Below are 22,584 nucleotides of genomic sequence, written 5' to 3'. Positions count from 1 at the left end.
ATGTAATCACACACTGGAATGAAAATGATGGAACTATTGCTAAACATACAACCTAGATCTTACAAACATAATCATAAGTGAAAGAAATTGAGACACAAAATAACACACAAATTTTGATTCTACCTAGATAAAGTTAAAAACAGATAATAGTTACTCTATGGTGTTATAAATCAGTATATGGATTTCCTTTTGTTGGCAGGGGGGATGTTGTTGGAGAGGAAATATGAAGAGAGCTTCTGGGGTGCTGGTCATATTGTATTTCTCAGTCTGAATAGTAGTTACAAGGGTATGTGAACTCTGTTGTAATTTGTCCAGTGATACATGATGGTTTGTACATTTTTATACATGTGTGATGCTTCAGTAAAAATATCTGAAAAGCAACAACAGCAGCGGCAACAACAAAGCCCATTAGCCACAAGAAATAATCATGTAAATTGTTTTTGTCAAATAAATGTGTTATAAATAACGTCTCTCACTCTTTGGCATATATTTTTGTCCTCTTTTGATATAGCCTAATTTTAGGTTTCTTTAATTTTTCAAACATGTCCTTTATGTTTAATATATTTGATGAAATCTGTTTAAGAAATGCTTATCTACTCCAACATCATATCAATGGGAATTTTATTTTTTATTTTTTATTTTTTATAACAATTTTATTAATTACACATGTGCATTCGGATCTTCAAAAGAGAGTGAAGTCTAAAGAAGTGGCAAAAGTAAGATGCTTTTGTACTTTTCTTTCCCCCCCTTTTTTTTTTTATTATACTTTAAGTTCTAGGGTACATGTGCACAACATGCAGGTTTGTTACATATGTATACATGTGCCATGTTGGTGTGCTTCACCCATTAACTCGTCATTTACATCAGGTATAACTCCCAATGCTATCCCTCCCTGCTACCCTCTCCCCAAAATAGGAGCCGGTGTGTGATGATCCCCTTCCTGTGTCCAAGTGATCTCATTGTTCAATTCCACCTATGAGTGAGAACATGTGGTATTTGGTTTTCTGTTCTTGCAATAGTTTGCTGAGAATGATGGTTTCCAGCTGCATCCATGTCCCTACAAAGGACACAAACTCATCCTTTTTTATGGCTGCATAGTATTCCATAGTGTATATGTGCCACATTTTCTTAATCCAGTCTGTCACTGATGGACATTTGGGTTGATTCCAAGTCTTTGCTATTGTGAATAATGCCGCAATAAACATATGTGTGCATGTGTCTTTATAGCAGCATGACTTAAAATCCTTTGGGTATATCCCCAGTAATGGGATGGCTGGGTCAAATGGTATTTCTAGTTCTAGATCCTTGAGGAATCGCCACACTATTTTCTACAATGGTTGAGCTAGTTTACAGTCCCACCGACAGTGTAAAAGTGTTCCTATTTCTCCACATCCTCTCCAGCACTGGTTGTTTCCTGATTTTTTAATGATTGCCTTTCTAACTGGTGTGAGATGGTATCTCATTGTGGTTTTGATTTACATTTCTCTGATGTTGAATGATGATGAGCATTATTTCATATGTCTGTTGGCTGTATGAATGTCTTCTTTTGAGAAGTGTCTGTTCATATCCTTTGCCCACTTTTTGATGGGGTTGTTTGTTTTTTTCTTGTAAATTTGGTTGAGTTCGTTATAGGTTCTGGATATTAGCCCTTTGTCAGATGAGTAGATTGCAAAAATTTTCTCCCATTCTGTAGGTTGCCTGTTCACTCTGATGGTAGTTTCTTTTACCGTGCAGAAGCTCTTTAGTTTAATTAGATCCCATTTGTCAATTTTGGCTTTTGTTGCTGTTGCTTTTGGTGCTTTAGACATGAAGTCCTTGCCCATGCCTATGTCCTGAATGGTATTACCTAGGTTTTCTTCTAGGGTTTTTATGGTATTAGGTCTAACATTTAAGTCTCTAATCCATCTTGAATTAATTTTCATATAAGGAGTAAGGAAAGGGTCCAGTTTCAGCTTTCCAGCTTTATGGCTAGCCAATTTTCCCAGCACCGTTTATTAAATAGGGAATCCTTTCCCCATTTCTTGTTTTTCTCAAGTTTGTCAAAGATCAGATGGCTGTAGATGTGTGGTATTATTTCTGAGGGCTCTGTTCTGTTCCTTTGGTCTATATCTCTGTTTTGGTACCAGTACCATGTGGTTTTGGTTACTGTAGCCTTGTAGTATAGTTTGAAGTCAGGTAGCGTGATGCCTCCAGCTTTGTTCTTTTGGTTTAGGATTGTCTTGGCAATGCGGGCTCTTTTTTGGTTCCATATGAACTTTAAAGCAGTTTTTTCCAATTCTGTGAAGAAAGTCATTGGTAGCTGAATGGAGATGGCATTGAATCTATAAATTACCTCGAGCAGTATGGCCATTTTCACAATATTGATTCTTCCTATCCATGAGCATGGTATGTTCTTCCATTTGTTTGTGTCCTCTTTGATTTCACTGAGCAGTGGTTTGTAGTTCTCCTTGAAGAGATCCTTTACATCCCTTGTATGTTGGATTCCTAGGTATTTTATTCTCTTTGAAGCTATTGTAAATGGGAGTTCATTCATGATTTGGCTCTCTGTTTGTCTGTTACTGGTGTACAAGAATGCTTGTGATTTTTGTACATTAATTTTGTATCCTGAGACTTTGCTGAAGTTGCTTATCAGCTTAAGGAGATTTTGGGCTGAGAGGATGGGGTTTTCTAAATATACAATCATGTCATCTGCAAACAGGGACAATTTGACTTCTTCTTTTCCTAACTGAACACCCTTCATTTCTTTCTCTTGCCTGATTGCCCTAGCCAGAACTTCCAACACTATGTTGAATAGGAGTGGTGAGAGAGGGCATCCCTGTCTTATGCCAGTTTTCAAAGGGAATACTTCCAGTTTTTGCTCATTCAGTATGATATTGGCTGTGGGTTTGTCATAAATAGCTCTTATTATTTTGAGATACATTCCATCAATACCGAATTTATTGAGAGTTATTAGCATGAAGGGCTGTTGAATTTTGTCAAAGGCCTTTTCTGCATCTATTGAGATAATCATGTGGTTTTTGTCTTTGGTTCTGTTTATATGCTGGATTACGTTTATTGATTTCCATATATTGAACCAGCCTTGCCTCCCAGGGATGAAGCCCACTTGATCATGGTGGATAAGCTTTTTGATGTGCTGCTGGATTCGGTTTGCCACTATTTTATTGAGGATTTTTGCATCGATGTTCATCAGGGATATTGGTCTAAAATTCTCTTTTTTTGTTGTTGTATCTCTGTCAGGCTTTGATATCAGGATGATGTTGACCTCGTAAAATGAGTTAGGGAGGATTCCCTCTTTTTTTATTGATTGGATTAGTTTCAGAAGCAATGGTGCCAACTCCTCCTCTTACCTCTGGTAGAATTCGGCTGTGAATCCATCTGGTCCTGGACTTTTTTTGGTTGGTAGGCTATTAATTATTGCCTCAATTTCAGAGCCTGATATTGGTCTATTCAGGGATTTAACTTCTTCCTGGTTTGGTCTTGGGAGATTGTAAGTGTCCAGGAAATTATCCATTTCTTCTAGGTTTCCTAGTTGATTTGCATAGAGGTGTTTATAGTATTCTCTGATGTAGTTTGTATTTCTGTGGGGTCGGTGGTGATATCCCCTTTATCATTTTTTATTGCGTCTATTTGATTCCTCTCTCTTTTCTTCTTTATTAGTCTTGCTAGTGGTCTATCTATTTTGTTGATCTTTTCAAAAAACCAGCTCCTGGATTCACTGATTTTTTGAAGGGTTTTTGTGTCTCTATCTCCTTCAGTTCTGCTCTGATCTTAGTTATTTCTAGCCTTCTGCTAGCTTTTGAATGTGTTTGCTCTTGCTTCTCTAGTTTTTTAAATTTTGATGTTAGAGTGTCAATTTTAGATCTTTCCTGCTTTCTCTTGTGGGCATTTAGTGCTATAAATTTCCCTCTACACACTACTTTGAATGTGTCCCAGAGATTCTGGTATGTTGTATCTTTGTTCTCATTGGTTTCAAAGAACATCTTTATTTCTGCCTTCATTTCATTATGTACCCAGTAATCATTCAGGAACAGGTTGTTCAGTTTCCATGTAGTTGAGCGGTTTTGATTGAGTTTCTTAGTCCTGAGTTCTAGTTTTATTGCACTGTGGTCTGAGTGACAGTTTGTTATAATTTCTGTTCTTTTACATTTGCTGAGGAGTGCTTTACTTCCAACTATGTGATCAATTTTTGAATAAGTGCGATGTGATCCTGAGAAGAATGTATATTCTGTTGATTTGGGGTGGAGAGTTCTGTAGATGTCTATTAGGTCCTCTTGGTGCAGAGTTGAGTTCAATTCCTGGATATCCTTGTTAACTTTCTGTCTCGTTGATCTGTCTAATGTTGACAGTGGGGTGTTAAAGTCTCCCATTATTATTGTATGGGAGTCTAAGTCTCTTTGTAAGTCTCTAAGGACTTGCTTTATGAATCTGGGTGCTCCTGCATTGGGTGCATATATATTTAGGATAGTTAGCTCTTCCTGTTGAATTGATCCCTTTACCATTGTGTAATGGCCTTCTTTGTCTCTTTTGACCTTTGATGATTTAAAGTCTGTTTTATCAGAAACTAGCATTGCAACCCCTGCTTTTTTTTGTTCTCCATTTGCTTGGTAGATCTTCCTCCATCCCTTTATTTTAAGCCTATGTGTGTCTCTGCATGTGAGATGGGTCTCCTGAATACAGAAAACAGATGGGTCTTGATTCTTTATCCAGTTTGCCAGTCTATGTCTTTTAATTGGACCATTTAGTCCATTTACATTTAAGGTTAATATTGTTATGTGTGAACTTGATCCTATCATTATGATATTAGCTGGTTATTTTGCTCACTAGTTGATGCAGTTTCTTCCTAGCATCGATGGACTTTACATTTTGACATGTTTTTGCAATGGCTGGTACCTGTTGTTCCTTTCCATGTTTAGTGCTTCCTTCAGGATCTCTTGTAGGGCAGTCCTGGTGGTGACAAAATCTCTAAGCAATTGCTTGTCTGTAAAGGTTTTTATTTCTCCTTCACTTATGAAACTTAGTTTGGCTGGATATAAAATTCTGGGTTGAAAATTCTTTTCTTTAAGAACGTTGAATATTGGCCCCCACTGTCTTCTGGCTTGTAGAGTTTCTGCCAAGAGATCTGCTGTTAGTCTGATGGGCTTCCCTTTGTGGGTAACCCGACCTTTCTCTCTGGCTGCCCTTAAGATTTTTTCCTTCATTTCAGCTTTGGTGAATCTGGCAATTATGTGTCTTGGAGTTGCTCTTCTCGAGGAGTATTTTTGTGGCGTTCTCTGTATTTCCTGAATTTGAATGTTGGCCTGCCTTACTAGGTTGGGGAAGTTCTCCTGGATGATATCCTGCAGAGTGTTTTCCAACTTGGTTCTATTTTCCGCATCACTTTCAGGCACACCAATCAGACGTAGATTTGGTCTTTTCACATAATCCCATATTTCTTGGAGACTTTGTTCATTTCTTTTTACTCTTTTTTTCTCCACACTTCTCCTCTCGCTTCGTTTCATTCATTTGATCTTCAATCGCTAATACTCTTTCTTCCAGTTGATCGAGTCGGTTACTGAAGCTTGTGCATTTGTCACGTAGTTCTCGTGTTATGGTTTTCATCTCTGTCAGTTCTTTTAAGGTCTTCTCTGCATTGATTATTCTAGTCATCCATTCATCCATTCTTTTTTCAAGGTTTTTAGTTTCTTTGCGCTGGTTACATAGTTCCTCCTTTAGCTCTGAGAAGTTTGATCGACTGAAGCCTTCTTCTCTCAACTCATCAAAGTCATTCTTCATCCAGCTTTGTTCTGTTGCCGGCGATGAGCTGTGTTCCTTTGGAGGGGGAGAAGTGCTCTGACTTTTTGAATTTCCAGCTTTTCTGCACTGCTTTTTCCCCATCTTTGTGGTGTTATCTGCCTTTGGTCTTTGATGATGGTGACGTACTGATGGGGTTTTGTTGTGGGTGTCCTTTCTGTTAGTTTTTGTTCTAACAGTCAGGATCCTCAGCTGTAAGTCTGTTGGAGTTTGCTTAAGGTCCACTCCAGACCCTGTTTGCCTGGGTATCAGCAGTGGAGGCTGCAGAAGATAGAATAATGCTGTACAGTGAGTGTTGCTGTCTGATTCTTGCTCTGGAAGCTTCGTCTCAGGGGCGTACCCCGCTGTGTGAGGTGTGAGGTGTCGGTCTGCACCTAGTGGGGGATGTCTCCCAGTTAGGCTACCCAGGGGTCAGGGACCCACTTGAGCAGGCAGTCTGTCCATTCTCAGATCTCAACCTCAGTGCTGGGAGATCCACTAATCTCTTCAAAGCTGTCAGACAGGCAATTCGGGAATTTTATTTTTTAACTGTCAAATTTAGATCTGTAAGTAACTTGGAATTTATGTTTCTATATGATATGATGTAGAAATCAAAATTTTATGTTTTCTATGTAGATATGAATTTATTCAGTATCACTTGTAGAAAAGATACTTCTTTGATATTGCAGTACATGGCACTTTTGTCATATGTCAAGAGTCCTTATATATGTAGGTGTGGATCTCAACATTTTTTGTTTGTTTTGTTCTTGTTTTGGATCTCAATTGTTATTCTATTCCCTTGATCTACATTTCTGTCCTTGTACCAGTACTATACTGTTTTGTTTACTGACTCTTTGTGTTAATATTTGATAGCTAATGTGAATCCTTGAAATTTGATTTTCCACAATTTAGTACTGACTAATTTTGGTCCACTGTATTTTATATAAATTTTAAAATCAGCTTGCCAGTCTTTACCAAAAGAATGCTAGAACTTTCATTTGGAATGCGTTGAATCCATATATCAATTTTAGAGAAAACTCACAGCCTTACAATACTTATTGTTCTATTCTGTGAATATGGTATATCCCCCTATCCATTTAGGTTATTTTTCATATTCCTCATATCTTACAGTGTAGAAATCATGTGTTTCTCATTAATTTTTTCCTAGTTGTTGAACATTTATTATTCTATTGTCAATAGTATCATCTATTTAAATTGCATTTTCTGGTTGTTTTTGTTTAATAGAAACAGAATTGATTTTGTATATATACATTATATTTTATATATCAATTTCACATAGCTCTTATGTTATATATTGTTTTATATTCAGCAAGTGTTATAAAGGTATTTATTAAGATTAGTAGTTTATCTGGAGATTCTTTCACTCTTAATAAGTATGCCCTCTGTGGATAATGATAGGTTTTATTTAATCCTTTCCAAACATCATTATTTTATTTATTTTTATTGCTTTATTACCATTGCTGCAGCACAATGCTAAATAGAAATACCATAAAAGACTTTGTGAACTTACTCCTGGTCACTGAGCAAAAGACTGTTTATGAGAATTAGTAAAATATTTGTAGATATTAACTTTTGAGAATTTAGCTGTCAATCCCAATATGACAATTTGGAGGTGATGCATTTTTTTCTTCTTGCTTTAAGATTTTTCCTTTTGTTATTGGTTTTTCAGCAGTTTTATGATAATATAAGTGGGTGTGATTTTCTCTTATATTTTTATCCTGGTTGAAATTTATAACACTTCTTAAATCTATAAATATATACCTTTAATTCGTTTTGGAAAATTCTTAGATAATATCTTTGCCTTGCCAATATGTTTTTAAACATTGCTTTTGTCTCAGGCTAATTCTATACACACATGTTGAGAATCCAATCACATGTATAGTAGAATTTTCACCATGTGTTATTCACACTCTTCTGCATTTTCCTTTTTTCCTCTCTGTTCTTTAGCTTATTTCTATTAGTTTGTATATTCCTATTAGATGGTTCTATCTAATCTTTCTGTTAAATTTATTTGTTGTGTTTCCAGTTCACATATTTTTAAGTTCTATAATTTCCTTGGACTATTTTTCTATTTTTTATATTCTTTATAATACGTCTAATTTCTTGACCTTATTAATTCAATCATTTAAAAATTTCTGAGATATTTTATGAAAAATTGTAGAAATTATCTGATGTTCTAGATAATGTTATCTTCTTTCATAGAGAATTTGCTTTTGCTTTGGCCAGCAGTTAGTGTTGGGACAGAAAACCACTATCCCGTCAAGTCACTGGAGGCATTGGAAGCTGGGCTTCATTCTTTAGGAGAGCTTGTCTACTTCGGATTTATCCCTATTAGAGTTCACAACTTGAAGTTACAGCTGAAAGCCAGGGTTGTTTACCTATTTGATAGGCCTTGACTCCAATTATCATCTTATTTTTTGTTAGACTACTAAATTTCCTGCTCAGCATCTCCTATTATCTGCTTTGTTCTCTGTTTCTCTTCTCCTGTTCTTAGCTAGTGTTTGCAAATTGCCAAAAAGTTTGAGAAGAAAAGAGGTGCTAAATGCCAGAGCATCTCCCCCTTGCATTTTCTCCAGGATATTGGCTTTGATGTCCCTTCTGCCTTAGTAGCTTTCCAATGTCTTAAAGAAATGTGTAACACTTCTGGTTGTTTTAGGTGGGAAGTTTGTTCTGCAGTAAGCTTATCTGCCATTACCAGAAATAGAAACATTTTGTAATAGTAAAACAAATGTATACTTTTGTACTACAATATTTAGTACTTCAGAGATCAATTGTCACTTCCTGGATATTCCCAATCAGGAATATGTGGTTGAAACTACACAGTTTTCTGGAGATGATTTAGGTTCTTCCCTTCTTACTATAATTCTGTTACTGGTTGATCTTATCCACTCCACAAGCTTTCATCACTGTTTCTATTCTGATGAATCCCAAATATTTACATGTAAAGAAATTATATCCCCTGAAGTATAGAACCATAAATCTAAATATCGACTGGATATTGACACTAAGACAACTCACAGGTGCTTCACAATTACATATACAAAGTTGAATTTCTCATCTTCTCTCTACTCTTCCAAACAAAGCTATCTCATTATCCTTTATCCCCTAGCTCAGTGAGCACCCCCAGCTGTCAAGCAATATACCTGCTCATCATCCTCAGTTCTCCTTACTCTCTCATCCTCATATCTAATCCCTCACTAAGGCCTGATATTTCAACCTCATTGTTATTTTTGGAATTCACCTTTTTCCATTGTTTGGTTACCAATTTGCTTTCTTAGAATTTTAAAACTGTCAATATTAATCTCCCTGCTTCCAACATAAAGACATATATTTTCCACATATTCCCCCTAAGTCATCTTTGAAAAAGGATGTTGCCATTCTGTTGCTTAAAATCCCTCGGTAATTTTGTAATTTTCCAATTCTCCATAGTCTGCAGGGTGGTATCCAAATGTTTTAACTGAATACACACACACACAAACACACCCACACACCCACATACATTTCATGATTCAGAAGTTGAGTTTAATAGAAAGATAGAACATCTAGAAGACAAAAACAGTTGTAGTCAGAAATTCTGGTATGCAAAGTAAGAGCAAGAGCAAGAACTAGAGGTATAACTTTGAATTATAATATTGGGTTGGTCTTCCATAGATAAGACATAAAGTTGTGAGAATCAGTAAGAACAACTAATGAAAGATAATGAAAGAACAAAAGACAAGTGGATTAAAGACAGATATGTGGTGAAAGAGAAAAGCATTTCTACAGAAGAGACCCCCAAAATAAATTCATTGCAGGTAGTAAGATGAACAGAAGTCAAATGTCTTGGGGAGGATAGGATTGGTTGCTTGTGTATGTTAATTAATGCAAAAAGATCAAAGAGAAGGACTGACTTTATGGCCCTGAAGAGCTCTGAGAACAGGGTCAAAATCCAGATGCATTTCTAAGACATCACACTGGGAACAGGGACTTGTAATGGCTTATCTACAAAGTGTAAAAAGATGTGTGTAACCAAAAGGTTGTCATTTCCTCTAAAACAAATTTTACTGAAGTGAAACTGTAACTACCGGGTATAGCCATTAATAGAACACTGAAACTATGGAACCTTCTCTCTTCTCCTCAGGCCAGCCCTAAAGTCCTGTGAAGCTCTATTAATAACACTGCTGTTTTATTCTCTGGCAGCTCTTGGTGCCAGCAGGCTTGGTGCCAATTTGTGGTTGAGCCCCTCCCTGGGAAAAATCATGCCACTCAGAGACAGCTGATAAGTCAAGCCTATTTTCCCACTTTCTTCACTGTATTTTACCTGTTTGAAGAATTTGTTTATGGATTTGATTTCTGTAGAAATAATAATCACAGGATTCAGTGGTACAGCATTCCTCTATGCATTTTCTTCCTGCACATTTTTGTGTGTGTGAAGATACTCTTTCTAAATCGCTTTCAAGACAAATTATTAATTGTGATATATTAATTATTCTCCACTGTACCTAATGGTTATCAACACTACAGAGACACCATTGATTGATAAAAGTTCTCACTTTTGAGCATAATGAGCAAGTGCCAGTGAGAAAACATTTATCTAATTAGAGACTTTTATATTTTCTTGAGGAAATAAAAAACAAAACACATTTAAGATATAGTGCTGTTTGTGCATATGTGGTAAATTGGTTTTTTGTTTGTTTTTGGTTTTGTTTTTTTGAGACGGAGTCTCATTCTGTCACCCAGGCTGGATTGCAGTGGCGCCATCTCGGCTCACTGCAACCCCCACCTCTTAGGTTCAAGCGATTCTCCCGCCTTAGCCTCCGGAGTAGCTGGGATTACAGGCACACACCACCATGCCCAGCTAATTTTTGTATTTTTGTAGAGATGGGGTTTCGCCATGTTGGCCAGACCAGTCTTGAACTCCTGACCTCAGGTTATCCGCCCGCCTCGTCCTCCCAAAGTGCTGGGATTACAGGCATGAGCCACAGTGCCTGGCCAGTAAATTGTTTTAAAAGTTTTATTTATATTCATATTAGATAACCTTTTGGGTGGCACATTTCACAACACAGATGCACTTCTTAACAGTCCTCCATTTGTCTGCGTTGTAAAAAAGGAAGTGGCACGTTTGCATGTAGTTCTTCTGAGATGGAGATTCGGGGACAACTTTGCCAAGGTGTGTAGATGGAGAAAGGGAGATAGAGACAGACATATTGGCCCAGGAAGAGAAGGGGGTAAAACTAGCAATAGAAAGAGGGCCAATGCCATAGCAGTGGGATGGAGTGAAAACAAGAAAAAGAAAAATACCTCAGGGTTTAGTGGAGGGTTTGTTTTACCTTTTTAAGATAATACTCATGGTCAGCTTCCCAGCTTCTTTAATCTGGACACTGTAATGATTTTGGATGACTCCATTCCATGACCTGTTTCAAGGTAGGTGTTTTGAAAATGGTAGTTAAATATAGGCTTTCTTTCCTATGTATTCAGTTGCATTTTTTTCTTTTTCATTTAGAAATGTTTTATTTCACGTTCCCTTACTTATATTTAATTGAGAAGGTGTTGGCCATTTTATCCTTCTTTAAACATTATTTTCTATCTAGAAAATCTGACTTCAAACAAATATACTCAGTTCTACATTATAAAAGATATTACAATGAATTTAATGCTTAAAACTCATTCCGGAAGTGACAATGGAAGCAGGTTCAAAGGCTTTCACTGACACTTTGTGGCAAACTGTGGAACTACAGTATATTTTGGCCAAGTTGTTTCCTGATTTTATGTGTATAATATAACAAATAACAATCAAGAAGTTGTTATACTATTTATTTATTTATGTACTTATGTATGTAAATTAAAGAACCAAGAAATTGCAAAGTGTTTTATTAAGATAATATCTAAACTGAAATATCACAACTTACTACAAATAATACTTTGTTTCAAAAATAATTTGAATTGCATATAAAAATCACAGTTGCTGTGATTAACATTGCATTAATATATTGGAACTCAGGTTTTTGAAAAATTGTGTTTTCTTTCAATCTTTTAAAAAGCATCATATTTATAAAATGAGTCATTAAGATTATCCCTGGGCATTTTCATTCTGTGTTGAAGGTTTTTGAGGGAACATCACCATTAGTTCAAAGTGTATTTCACATTTTGTAGTCTGTCTTGTCATGGCAACTATTTTTTTTTTTTTTTTTTTTTTTTTTTGAGATGGAGCCTCATTCTGTCGTCCAGGCTGGAGTTCAGTGGTGCAATCTCGGCTCACAGCAGCCTCCACCTCCCGGGTTTGAGTGATTATCCTGCCTCAGCCTCCTGAGTAGCTGGGATTACAGGCTCCCGCCACCAAGCCTGGCTAATTTTTGTATTTTTTAGTAGAGACAGGGTTTCACCCTGTTGGCAGTCTGGTCTCGAACTCCTGATCTCAGGGGATCCACCCACCTCGGCCTCCCAAAATGCTGGGATTACAGGCGTGAGCCACCGTGCCCAGCCAGCAACTAATTTTTTTAAATTCTGGTAAAATATACATAATATACAATTCAACAACTTAATCAGTTTTAAGTGTATAGTTCAATGACATTAAGTATATTCACCTTATAGTGCAACTATCGCCACTATCCACCTCCAGAACATTTAACATTTTTTAAAACTGAAACTCTGTATTCATGAAACAATAATGTCTCCTTCCCCTCTTCTCCTAGATCCTGGGGAGAAAAAAAATCTACTTTCTATCTGTTTGATTTGATTGTTCTGAGTACCTCATATTTGTGGAATCATGTAATCATTGTCCCTTTCTGTTTTTACCTTATTTTAATATAACCAAAATTAAATAAATAAGCAAATTCTTTAAATAAAATTGATATATTTAGTACAGATCCTTTTGAGACACTCAGTGGTCTACCAATTATGTACCATGTCCAATCACATCACAATATCATAAATTTTATAGTCAATTATTAGTTGACATTTCAAGGCCCAAGTATATGTTTAATAAGAGATGCAATCTTACATATGCAGTTTACATGTTCTTAATCCAGTCTTAGCACCAGCGTATCACTTTCGTTTACATTTGTCTAAGTGCAAGTATTGGTTTTGGAATGTAATTTTGCTCATATACAATCTGAGATACTAGAACAAAAGCCAGTTTATTATAAGTGAAATAATGGCAAAGGCCTTTTTAAAAATAACGTATTATTTTCCCATTTGAAAATCAGTTTCGTCTTGAGCCCATAAAATAATAGGAAAACAACTTACATCATAAAGTCTATATCTGAATATTATTTAACACATTTTATAAAGATATCCTTCTTTGCATCATGGCTGCAGATGTTGTCATGCAGCTTGAGCCACTTTCCATGTCTTACAGAGAATGTACAGGAGCTATATATCATCTGATTCTTTCAGAGAAAGAGCTGGTAAGACAAATGATAGTCTGAAAGATAAAGGAAAAAAAAATTTGTATCTTCTTGGCACCTCTGCATTTCAAAAATACTATTTCAATAAAGCCCGTGTTGGAGGTGGAATTCAAGAATTCATTGAATCTGCATTCTTGCCTTCTGCTATCTTCTTTCACCCTCATATGCTCAATTATTCCTCACTTATTCCTGGTTAATGAGGGCAGGCTTTTAAATACAGACTAACCATACATTGACTTTAATGTTGGTGCTTAATGGTTATTCACAGAACTGATTTAAAATGTGGTATCAAGTTCAGGTCCTGGGGCTTACCAAAGTTCATCAGAGAACAGTACATGGCGAATTGAGAACCATAGCCTGCTTTAAGTCTAAGAGAATATTGACAAACAGCTAAGTTCTCTGTAAGCTCTCAGATTTCACTCAAAAAAATGAAGAAAGTAAATTCTCTGTTTAGCCATTGGGCCTTTTTTCTCCTTTAAAAGAATTTGCTCATGGGAAAATATACCATACAAATGGCAGCAACATACTCTAAGTTTATGAGCAAATCGATTCCATACATAGTTACTGCAGAGTGTATTATAGGCAGTATTTTTGCTGGGAGAAAAGCAGCAGAAACTTGGCAAAGTAAGGAAAAGAGAAAAGGCAGCTTATAATGATAAAGAGCCTTTGTGCCAGTAGAGCGAGAAGAAAAAATACAAAAGGAATTCACAATGATCCACAGTAATTATAGAATGCAATTTATGGCCATGAAGGGTACAACATGTGATTGGGTATCAAAGAAGAAAGAAGTCATGTTAATTTAACCTGATTAAAATATATTTTGTAAACCAGAAACTTTTTTATTTGGTTGGTTGATCAGTTGATTTTGGATATTTTTGGGTAGTATTTAATTAGTTAAAAAGCTACTGAAATGGAATATGGCCATTTCCAGACAGAGGAATAGTATGAGTGATGGCCTGAGCATGGAATATGTTTGATACACAGTGAAATATCAGATTCACTCTGCTGCTCTGTGTATTTTATGGGAAACATTATAAAGGATAAAGGGCAAAAATTCAACTGAAACACAGTTACTATTGGCCATCTGAGAATTGTGTACTGTCCAGGAGAAAAGAGAGCTCTCAGTGAAATGGAAGAGTTAATACAACAAGACATTGTGTCTGTCTGTACTCCTATATATTTTATCCATTAAAGACATTAATGGATTTTATCCATTTTATGACATTTATTTTATTATTTTATGACATTTATCCATTAATGACATTAATGGATAAAATATATAGGAGTACAGACAGGCACAATGCAGGAGAAACTATTAGGAGGTCACTGCAATACTCTAGCTAATGGTTACAACAATCTGACATTGGGTATTTGCAATAGGAATAGAAAGAATGTAATAGAGGAAAGAGATATTTTGGAGATTTCAAGCATAATTAATGGGAGAAAATGGAAGGTTATTGTATTTCAGAGAAGCATAAAGTCCAGTGATAACTTTAACTTGTATAAATTCAGTGTGCTCTCAGGAGAAGGTGATGTTTACTTTGTTCTTTTAGAACTTTGCACGGGTGAGTGGGTTACTGAATAAACAGATGTTTGTCTAACACAAATTTAGAGGATGTGCTCTTGTAGATATATGTGTAGTTCTGAATAGTCCATTTAAAGACAGATACTAGGTTTTCTTCCAGGGTCTCTAGAGTTTCACATCTTACTTTTAAGTCTATAATCCATCTTCAATTGCTATTTGTATATGGTGAGAGATATGGGTCCAGTTTTGTTCTTCTACATGTGGCTAATCCAATTTTCCCAGCACCATTTATTGAATAAGGTGTCCTTTACCCAGTGTCTATTTTTGTTGACTTTGTTGAAGATAAATTGGCTGTAGGAATGTGACTTTATTTCTGAGTTTTCTTTTATGTTCTATTGATCCATATGTCTATTTTTATAATATTAATAATATCATGCTGTTTTGGTTACTATAGCCTTATAGTATAATTTGAAGTCAGTTAATATGATACCTCCAGCTTTGTTCATTTTGCTTAAGATTCATTTGATATTTGGGCAGAGCCACAGTCTTTAAATATTTGAATGGACATATTGTGACAACCACACTTAACATATTTTTAAGTGGCACAGTAATATTATATAACACAAACTCAAAATTCAAATGTATCTAATTGTCCCAATAGCTTTCTTTATAAACATCTTTTTTTTCTTTTTATTTCTTCTTAGGACTGAAAGGTAAATAACCTAGCATCTAAACAAGGGAACCAATGTGTGTGTGTGTGTGTGTGTGTGTGTATTATATATATATATATATATATATATATATATATATAGCCTTGGCTTTTAAGAAAGCTTACAAGATCTCAAACTGTCTTAATAGAGTGACAATAACCAAATCAATCATCCTTCTCATTGCTGCTCTGGGTAGAATGCACCTGGAGAAATGACTGCAGTTATGGATAGCTCACTGAGAGCTATTACTAATAATCTGAAGTGTGTTCAGAATAAAATAACCAGGGTGATGGGGAATGAAAAACCCAAAAGTTTCACATGATAGATTCTGATGATCTTTAGGCTAGAGAAGCATAAGCTGGGGAAGTGGGCATAGCTCTGGTTGTTAAATACTTGAATGAGCGCCTTTATGATTTGAATTCTGTTTTTCCAAAAAGATATGATTAAGTCCTAATGATCATTACTCAGAATGTGACCTTATTTGGAAATGGGGTCATTGCAGATGTAATCTGATATGGTAAAGTCATATTGCAGTAGGGTGGGCCTTTAATCCAATATGACTGGGATCCTTATAAGATGATGGCCATGTGAAGATAGAAACACAGTAGAATGTCAGGCACTGACAAAGGCAGAAATTGGAGTTATACTGCTGCAAGCCAAAGAGCACCAAAGATTGCCTGCAAACCACCAGAAAATACGAAGAGACAAAGAAGAATTTTACTACAGCTTTCAGAGACAGGACAGCCCTGCTAACACCTTGATTTGAGACTTCTAGCTCCAGAACTGTGAGACAGTAAGTTTGTATTGTTTTAAGATACCAGGTTTATGGTACTTTATGACAGCAGCCCTAGAAAACAAATACAATGTACGTAAATAGGTAAGGTTTCTTCATTCAGTTCCAAGAAATAATTAGGATGTAGTAAGCAGAAATGAAGGGAAAACAGAACATGAACAAGAACTTGCCAGTAATTAAAGCCACTACAAAATGAACTCAAGGGCTTCAGCAGGTTTTAAATTACCTAGTATTATAAATGTTCAAGCAGGATGAATCAGAGATGGTGCAGAGGTGATTACTCCTGCATCAGATGAAAGGTTAGACTGAATAACCTCCAAGTGAAAAATTGTATGATCCTATCTTAAAGCCCTGTCAAATAGACGTTGGTAACTTCCTTTTCATTTTCTGCTCCAATCAAGAGGATATATGGATGATATAGCATGGCGGATAAGACTTAAATTCAAGATATAGTACTTAGTTTTACTTTTACATACTCCAGTACTTAATTTTTTCTTAGGCAGGCCCCTTAACTTCTCTCTCCTTATTTTCTCATCTGTTAAACAGAGATATTAATACTATTCACGTCATAATGTTATTATCATGACACTAGTTAATAATTTAAAATGCTTAGAACAAGGCACAGCACATAGTAATGACTAAAGAAGTGTTTTTGAACATATACTTGCTCTACTATTATCTAGATTGCCTAGATATAATACATTAAGTCTTCCCACCAGCACCATTCCTCGTGTCCAAAACACAGGGTTAAAAGATTAGAAATAATTGCATGTTTTCTAAAAGTCCTGTGCATTTTTCTAGATATAATATTGTACTATTTGGACAACTTGTTGACCAAGTACCAGAAATATAATATTTTTTGTCAATTTTCTCATAACAAACTGTGATAATGTGTTTGTCAACTGCTAGGATGGGTTTGTGTGTGTGTGTGTGTGTGTGTGTGTGTGTGTGTGTGTGTGTGTGAATATATGTGTGTGTGTGTGTGTGTGTGTGTTTCAAGTGTTTATAGAAAATAAATCACTCAATGGCATCATTTTCAAATAATAATGACTACAGCTACCCTGATTAAGGTTCACCTGAGTTTTGGATATTACCACGCAAGAGTTAGAGGATGATGTGAAGTTTTCAAAATTAAATCCTCCAAAATCCACGTATTTTGTTAAATTGACATCTGTTGACAGCCAATTTCAGCTTCAGGAACTAGTAAGAACATTTTCCAGCTTACAAAACTATTAATAAGAGTTACATAATTGTCCAAAGAAATCCTCATTCAGTGATTTAAATGTAACAAAATGAGGTTTTATTTATTCACTACATAAAGATACTAATCCCTGCATTATTTGGGTGCATGGGTGACAGCTCTGACAAGTTTGTGATGCCCCAGACAAACTCAGTAACTTTCAATGAAGCAAACTCATGAATAGATGTGATGGCAGTGTGTACACCTGTATAACTCCAGAGCTAGTGATTATGTAACTTTTATATATGTCAGACCAAGGGAGGACAGAGAATTGAGGAACTGGATGTTCTTTCAGTAAAGAGCAACTGAATGAGACAGGTCAGCGTTTGAACTGGGGATATACTACAAGGCAATGAGGGAGACTGGCTATGAAAGTATTGAAAACTATGTTTGATTACAGGGCGATGTTTAGAGGCCCTAAGGTAATAGAAAGGAGGCAAAATTGAGTGTCTGGAACTTATATGTACTTTATTACAGTACTCTCATTTTCACCAAAGAAGGCAACCCATGTGGTGAAAAGACTACAAGTATTGGGGCTAAAGTCAAGTTATAGCTGTAGTTTTATATTTTGTGAGCCCATATGTCCTCAGACAAGTTTTGTGAATTAATTTCCCGTGTCCCAGCTTCCTCTTTTATAAAATGTGGGTAATATCATTGTCCCTTAAGATTATTGTCAGCATTAAAAACATAAGTGTATGAACCATCTAGCTCAGTATTTGGCAATGGTGGGAGCTGAATAATTTTTGGCTCTCACCTTAAAAAAAACTATTTGTTAAAAGTTCCAAATGCAGGATTTAGGAGCAGATATGGGTCAAGGTCATGGATGAGGTAAACACTACAGTGCAATAAAAATTGCTAGTTCCTAATTTATCTTAACTCAGCAACCATTTCTTGAGACTCTACTACATATTGAGTACTGAGGGAATAGAAAGATGAATCCAAGACCATTTTAAATCTTCTGAAACTTGCAATTCAAAATCAAGTGAAAATAAATACAGCCTTATGATTTATTGAAAAGTATCATGCAAGGCAAATGAACTGATTTTAAGCATGTACTTAGCATTCACACAGATTGACAGATTCAGTGAAAACACAACATGGCCTTCAAGTATTTTTCCTTTTAAATACATATTTGTGGACTTTATAGAAATATTGACATTGTTTCCTCACCAATACCTATTTTCTTTGTTGAGTGACCATTCCTTTTTCTTTTCAAATTAGTTTGTGTGGCAGTGTGGAAGAACCACCACATGAGGACAGTAACCAACTACTTCATAGTCAATCTTTCTCTGGCTGATGTGCTTGTGACCATTACCTGCCTTCCAGCCACACTGCTCGTGGATATCACTGAGACCTGGTTTTTTGGACAGTCCCTTTGCAAAGTGATTCCTTATCTACAGGTAATTGTTTTTTTATGTTTTTTTGAAGCTACTAAAAAAATGTTCAGTCATAGCCATGACCCTTATGGTAAATTAACTAGTGAATTGAAAAATATATTTGCCTAAGGCACTGGCAAACTGAAGGAAAATAATACTTGAGAATTTATGGCAAAAATGAGTTAAGTTCTGGGTAAAAATAAAGCAACAATCCGCCAAGCATCATTAGATGCTGCACAAAAATTTTTGCACAACTTTTTTGATTCCTTGTTTGATTCCAAAAGTTTGATTTTGCACAAACTTTTTTGATTCCTAATTTCCCCATTGTTAAATAAGAAACTTGAACCAATTAATGATTTAACCAATTAATGATCTCCCCAAACCAGTTATTGATCTTTCTCTTGAACCAATTAATTATCTTCCAGTCCAAATCATTGAGGATATTTGTTTTTACCAGTGATTTTATTTTATACTGAAGAATTGAGACCTACTTGGTCAAATCAGTGCCATGAACAGGTTTTAGTGTAGATTCTAATTCAAACTACCCGATTTGGAATCTCCATTCTACCATTCACCAATTATATGCTATCAAGCCAAATAGTTGTAATTCACTTATCTAAAAGAATAATTTTAATGAGATCTACTTCATATGGTTGCTGTGACCATTTACTTAGATAATTAATATAAATAACTTGGCTCAGTGATTACCCTCTGGAAGATGATGATTTTGTAAAAACAGTATGTTCTCAATAAACATCAATTATCAGCATCAGAATCATCATTAGTAGGTGTTTTTCTTTCCTTAAGAGTGAAAACAGCTTCTTTTCTATTTAATTGCCATTTCAGTAATTAAGAACGAATACTTTCAGAGATTAGTGTTCTGATTGTTATTATAGCTCTAAAATTCTTGAAACAAAAGATTCATAAGATGATGTTCACATTCATACATCCATCCTAAAGGGTGGATTTCCCTTATGAATTGGACAGCAAGTGAAATGGTGATCACTCTCTACTTGTCTTCCCATAGTCTTCCGGCATCCTCAGTTGTTACTCCATGCAGTCTCCCAGATGGTGATTATAATATTTTAAGGAAACAGAAAATAGTCTCCCAGTAACAAAAAATTAGTGGGGGGGGGGTGGCATAAATAGCCTATTACTAGACATTATGCTGATAAGGCTTTTGGAATGAAATGTTGCAAAGAGATATTTAGTTCAATAGTTCCTCAGTTACCTCTTATAAAAAGAAGTGAAAAAATTTTAAGGTTAAACTTTTTTTTATAGAATAGTAAGTGGAAAATACTATAGAAGTTATAAGCTCCATGCATATATTATGTTTAATTATAAAGCTAGTTTGGGTCAGCCTGCTGAAAATCATGAATGGATTACAAAATGAACAGTAGCACATTGTTTTGAGGAAATAGTACATGGGACAACAGAGAAAAATATCCTCATAGAAGAAAAGTTAGTAAGAAATGAATGGCTCTGGTAGTGTTTGCATAGAGGCACTAGGAAAATAATACATTTCAGATAATTCTAATATTTCATTATCTCTGTGGTACTTCCAGAAAGCCTTTTACCTCTCTCGGTTTCAATAACTACCCAGGAGACTATTTTGAGGATTCTCTTAAGTTTTGGTATGGCTGCAGTTGCCAAGAGTCTTCAACTGACTGGGAACATTTCGTGTTCTCTCTGTGAACCAGAAGATTCCCTGGTGATAAGTGAAGTGATAAGGGCAGGTACAATCATGTGCTAATGCAGAGCGATAGCTTTCTGCAGAGCAGGCATCTCAGAGTTTCCTGTGAGTATTTGCACTAGAGGACAGAATGGAAGCAGTGTTAACCAGCTAGTGATGCAGGGCATGGGTGTCTCTTGCAATCACTGACAGTCCCCTTTCACACAGCAGAACTACTTAACAAGTCTTACAGTCCAAGGAACATCCTCATCTCTGGAAGAATTCTGTCTGCCTCTCTACACACAGTGTCTGATCTAATCAGTTCCTTAGCTGATCCTCTTCTCCATACAGCAAGGAAAAAAAACTACTGGGTAATCACATGATGCAAAAGACTAGAACCATTTGTTACACCATCCAATATTACTTCTTGACTGAAAGGTGTAAATGCACCAAGAGATTCGTGCATGGGTAAAACTAGTATCTCAAAATTCTTGATATTTATTGCCTCATTTTTCATAGAATTTTCCCAAATGCAATGAACAGTGCCAATGGGCAATAAACATATAATTTAAATTTGAGCAGTTTTTCTCCCTAGTTGTGACATTCTGAAATGAATGACTTATATCCCTGATATGATATTTATGTCTTACTGAATATTTTAAAACACATTACATCATGCCCAGCCACATTTTAAAGTTATTTGGTTGCATTTTAGATTATTTGGGCATTTACTAATTTGCTATAATTTATATGTTCTTTTTCTTCTAAATACAATACAGCCTTTAGATTTATGAGTGATATGCTGTAACGCATTGGCAAATGCACAAAAATCTTAAAAGTGTCACAAATGTTATAAAGCTTGGCCAAATAATTAAAATGACTCTTTTGTATCTTTAATAATTGTATAACTCCAAGACAATTAATATGTATTTGGTTATTTGCTGAATAATTATCGTGTATTTCACTTCTCTTCCAACAATGACAATAGCATTGGTTACTTTTTCAGAGTGATTTTTTTTTTAACTGCAGAAGAATTTCTACACAGAAAATATTAAAAAAAAAAAAAAAAAAAAGCCAAGTGAGATGTGGGAGGTAGGCAATGGGTAGTCAAACAAGCTCCCTCTCTTTCAGTCATACTTTGCAACCTTTCTACCTATTAGTGTTTATCATCCAAATCTGTGATTTGGCAAAATTTTCATTTCTCCTTATAGTGAATATTTAAGATCACCTTGACATATCTATTTGCTAGTATGAAACAGTGGACTTCTCTACTAAAGGAAATCTCCAAATATTACCCGATGTGAAGGGTGCCCATAGTATAGGTCAAAGGCCAAGTACCTGAAGGCAGAAGAAAATTCCCATTATCTCTCCACTTTATTCTCAACATTCATAATCCACACTAGATTCATTTCTCAAATGATTTACTATTAGACTGGCTTGAGCTAATATCAGAATCCAAATGAAAAAGATACCCAGAAGTACACTCTTAGAAGTTAAAAGCAATAACAAAACTTTCGCTTATAATTACTCATGATAAAATGCAATTTTATATCACCTCCAAGAAAATTTTATACACTGCACGTAATTGTATATTAATGTGTCAAATGCACAAGCAAATATAGTAGTTCAAACAATGAATATTAACTCACTGATTGTCAAGGGTTCATTCAATGGATTGGTTCATTCTACTGTTAGATAAATCACACTAGCATATTCCCCACTTTTCTGTGTGATGAAGGGCAGTGCTTCCTGGGTCACTGTTGGTGCTGGATGTCAGTCTTTCAAGTGAACTGATATGAATTGATCATTATGACCTAATGGCATTAGGAAACACTAGAAATGACATTCATATTTGAATGCTACATCTATCCCATTTATCCATGTTGATTAGATTAATGGATTATAAATTACTAAGCCTTGATGAACACTTTGTACTTCTAGTTGCTAGAGAGGATCAATATATCTCTAGCCCAGAAGCTATGAAAAGGCTACTGTGCAAATCTATACAACCATAGTTCTATTCCCAGGTTAGCAATGGTATTGAGGGGCCCGAGGTGCTTAACTTATTTGCAGAGAAGGAATGGAGGTTGTAG

At 35.5% G+C, this 22,584-nt stretch overlaps 1 protein-coding gene across 3 annotated transcripts in view; it reads left to right on the top strand.

Moving 5' to 3' along the window:
- Positions 1-22,584, top strand: part of HCRTR2 (hypocretin receptor 2) — a 118,830-nt gene that overhangs the window by 62,610 nt on the left and 33,636 nt on the right. For all 3 annotated transcript variants that reach the window (XR_004056911.1, XM_030929219.1, XM_030929220.1), the window contains exon 2: positions 18,665-18,843. Coding sequence is in view for 2 of the 3 variants with exons in the window: in XM_030929219.1 (XP_030785079.1) it covers positions 18,665-18,843 (179 nt within the window). In the remaining variant the exon portion in view is untranslated. The remainder of the gene's footprint in view (positions 1-18,664; positions 18,844-22,584) is intronic.

This window comes from Rhinopithecus roxellana, chromosome 4 (genome assembly GCF_007565055.1).
Source record: "Rhinopithecus roxellana isolate Shanxi Qingling chromosome 4, ASM756505v1, whole genome shotgun sequence".
Taxonomy (NCBI): Eukaryota; Metazoa; Chordata; class Mammalia; order Primates; family Cercopithecidae; genus Rhinopithecus; species Rhinopithecus roxellana.
The sequence above is the reverse complement of the archived record's forward strand: the minus strand, read 5'-3'. Positions and strand labels throughout refer to the sequence as shown.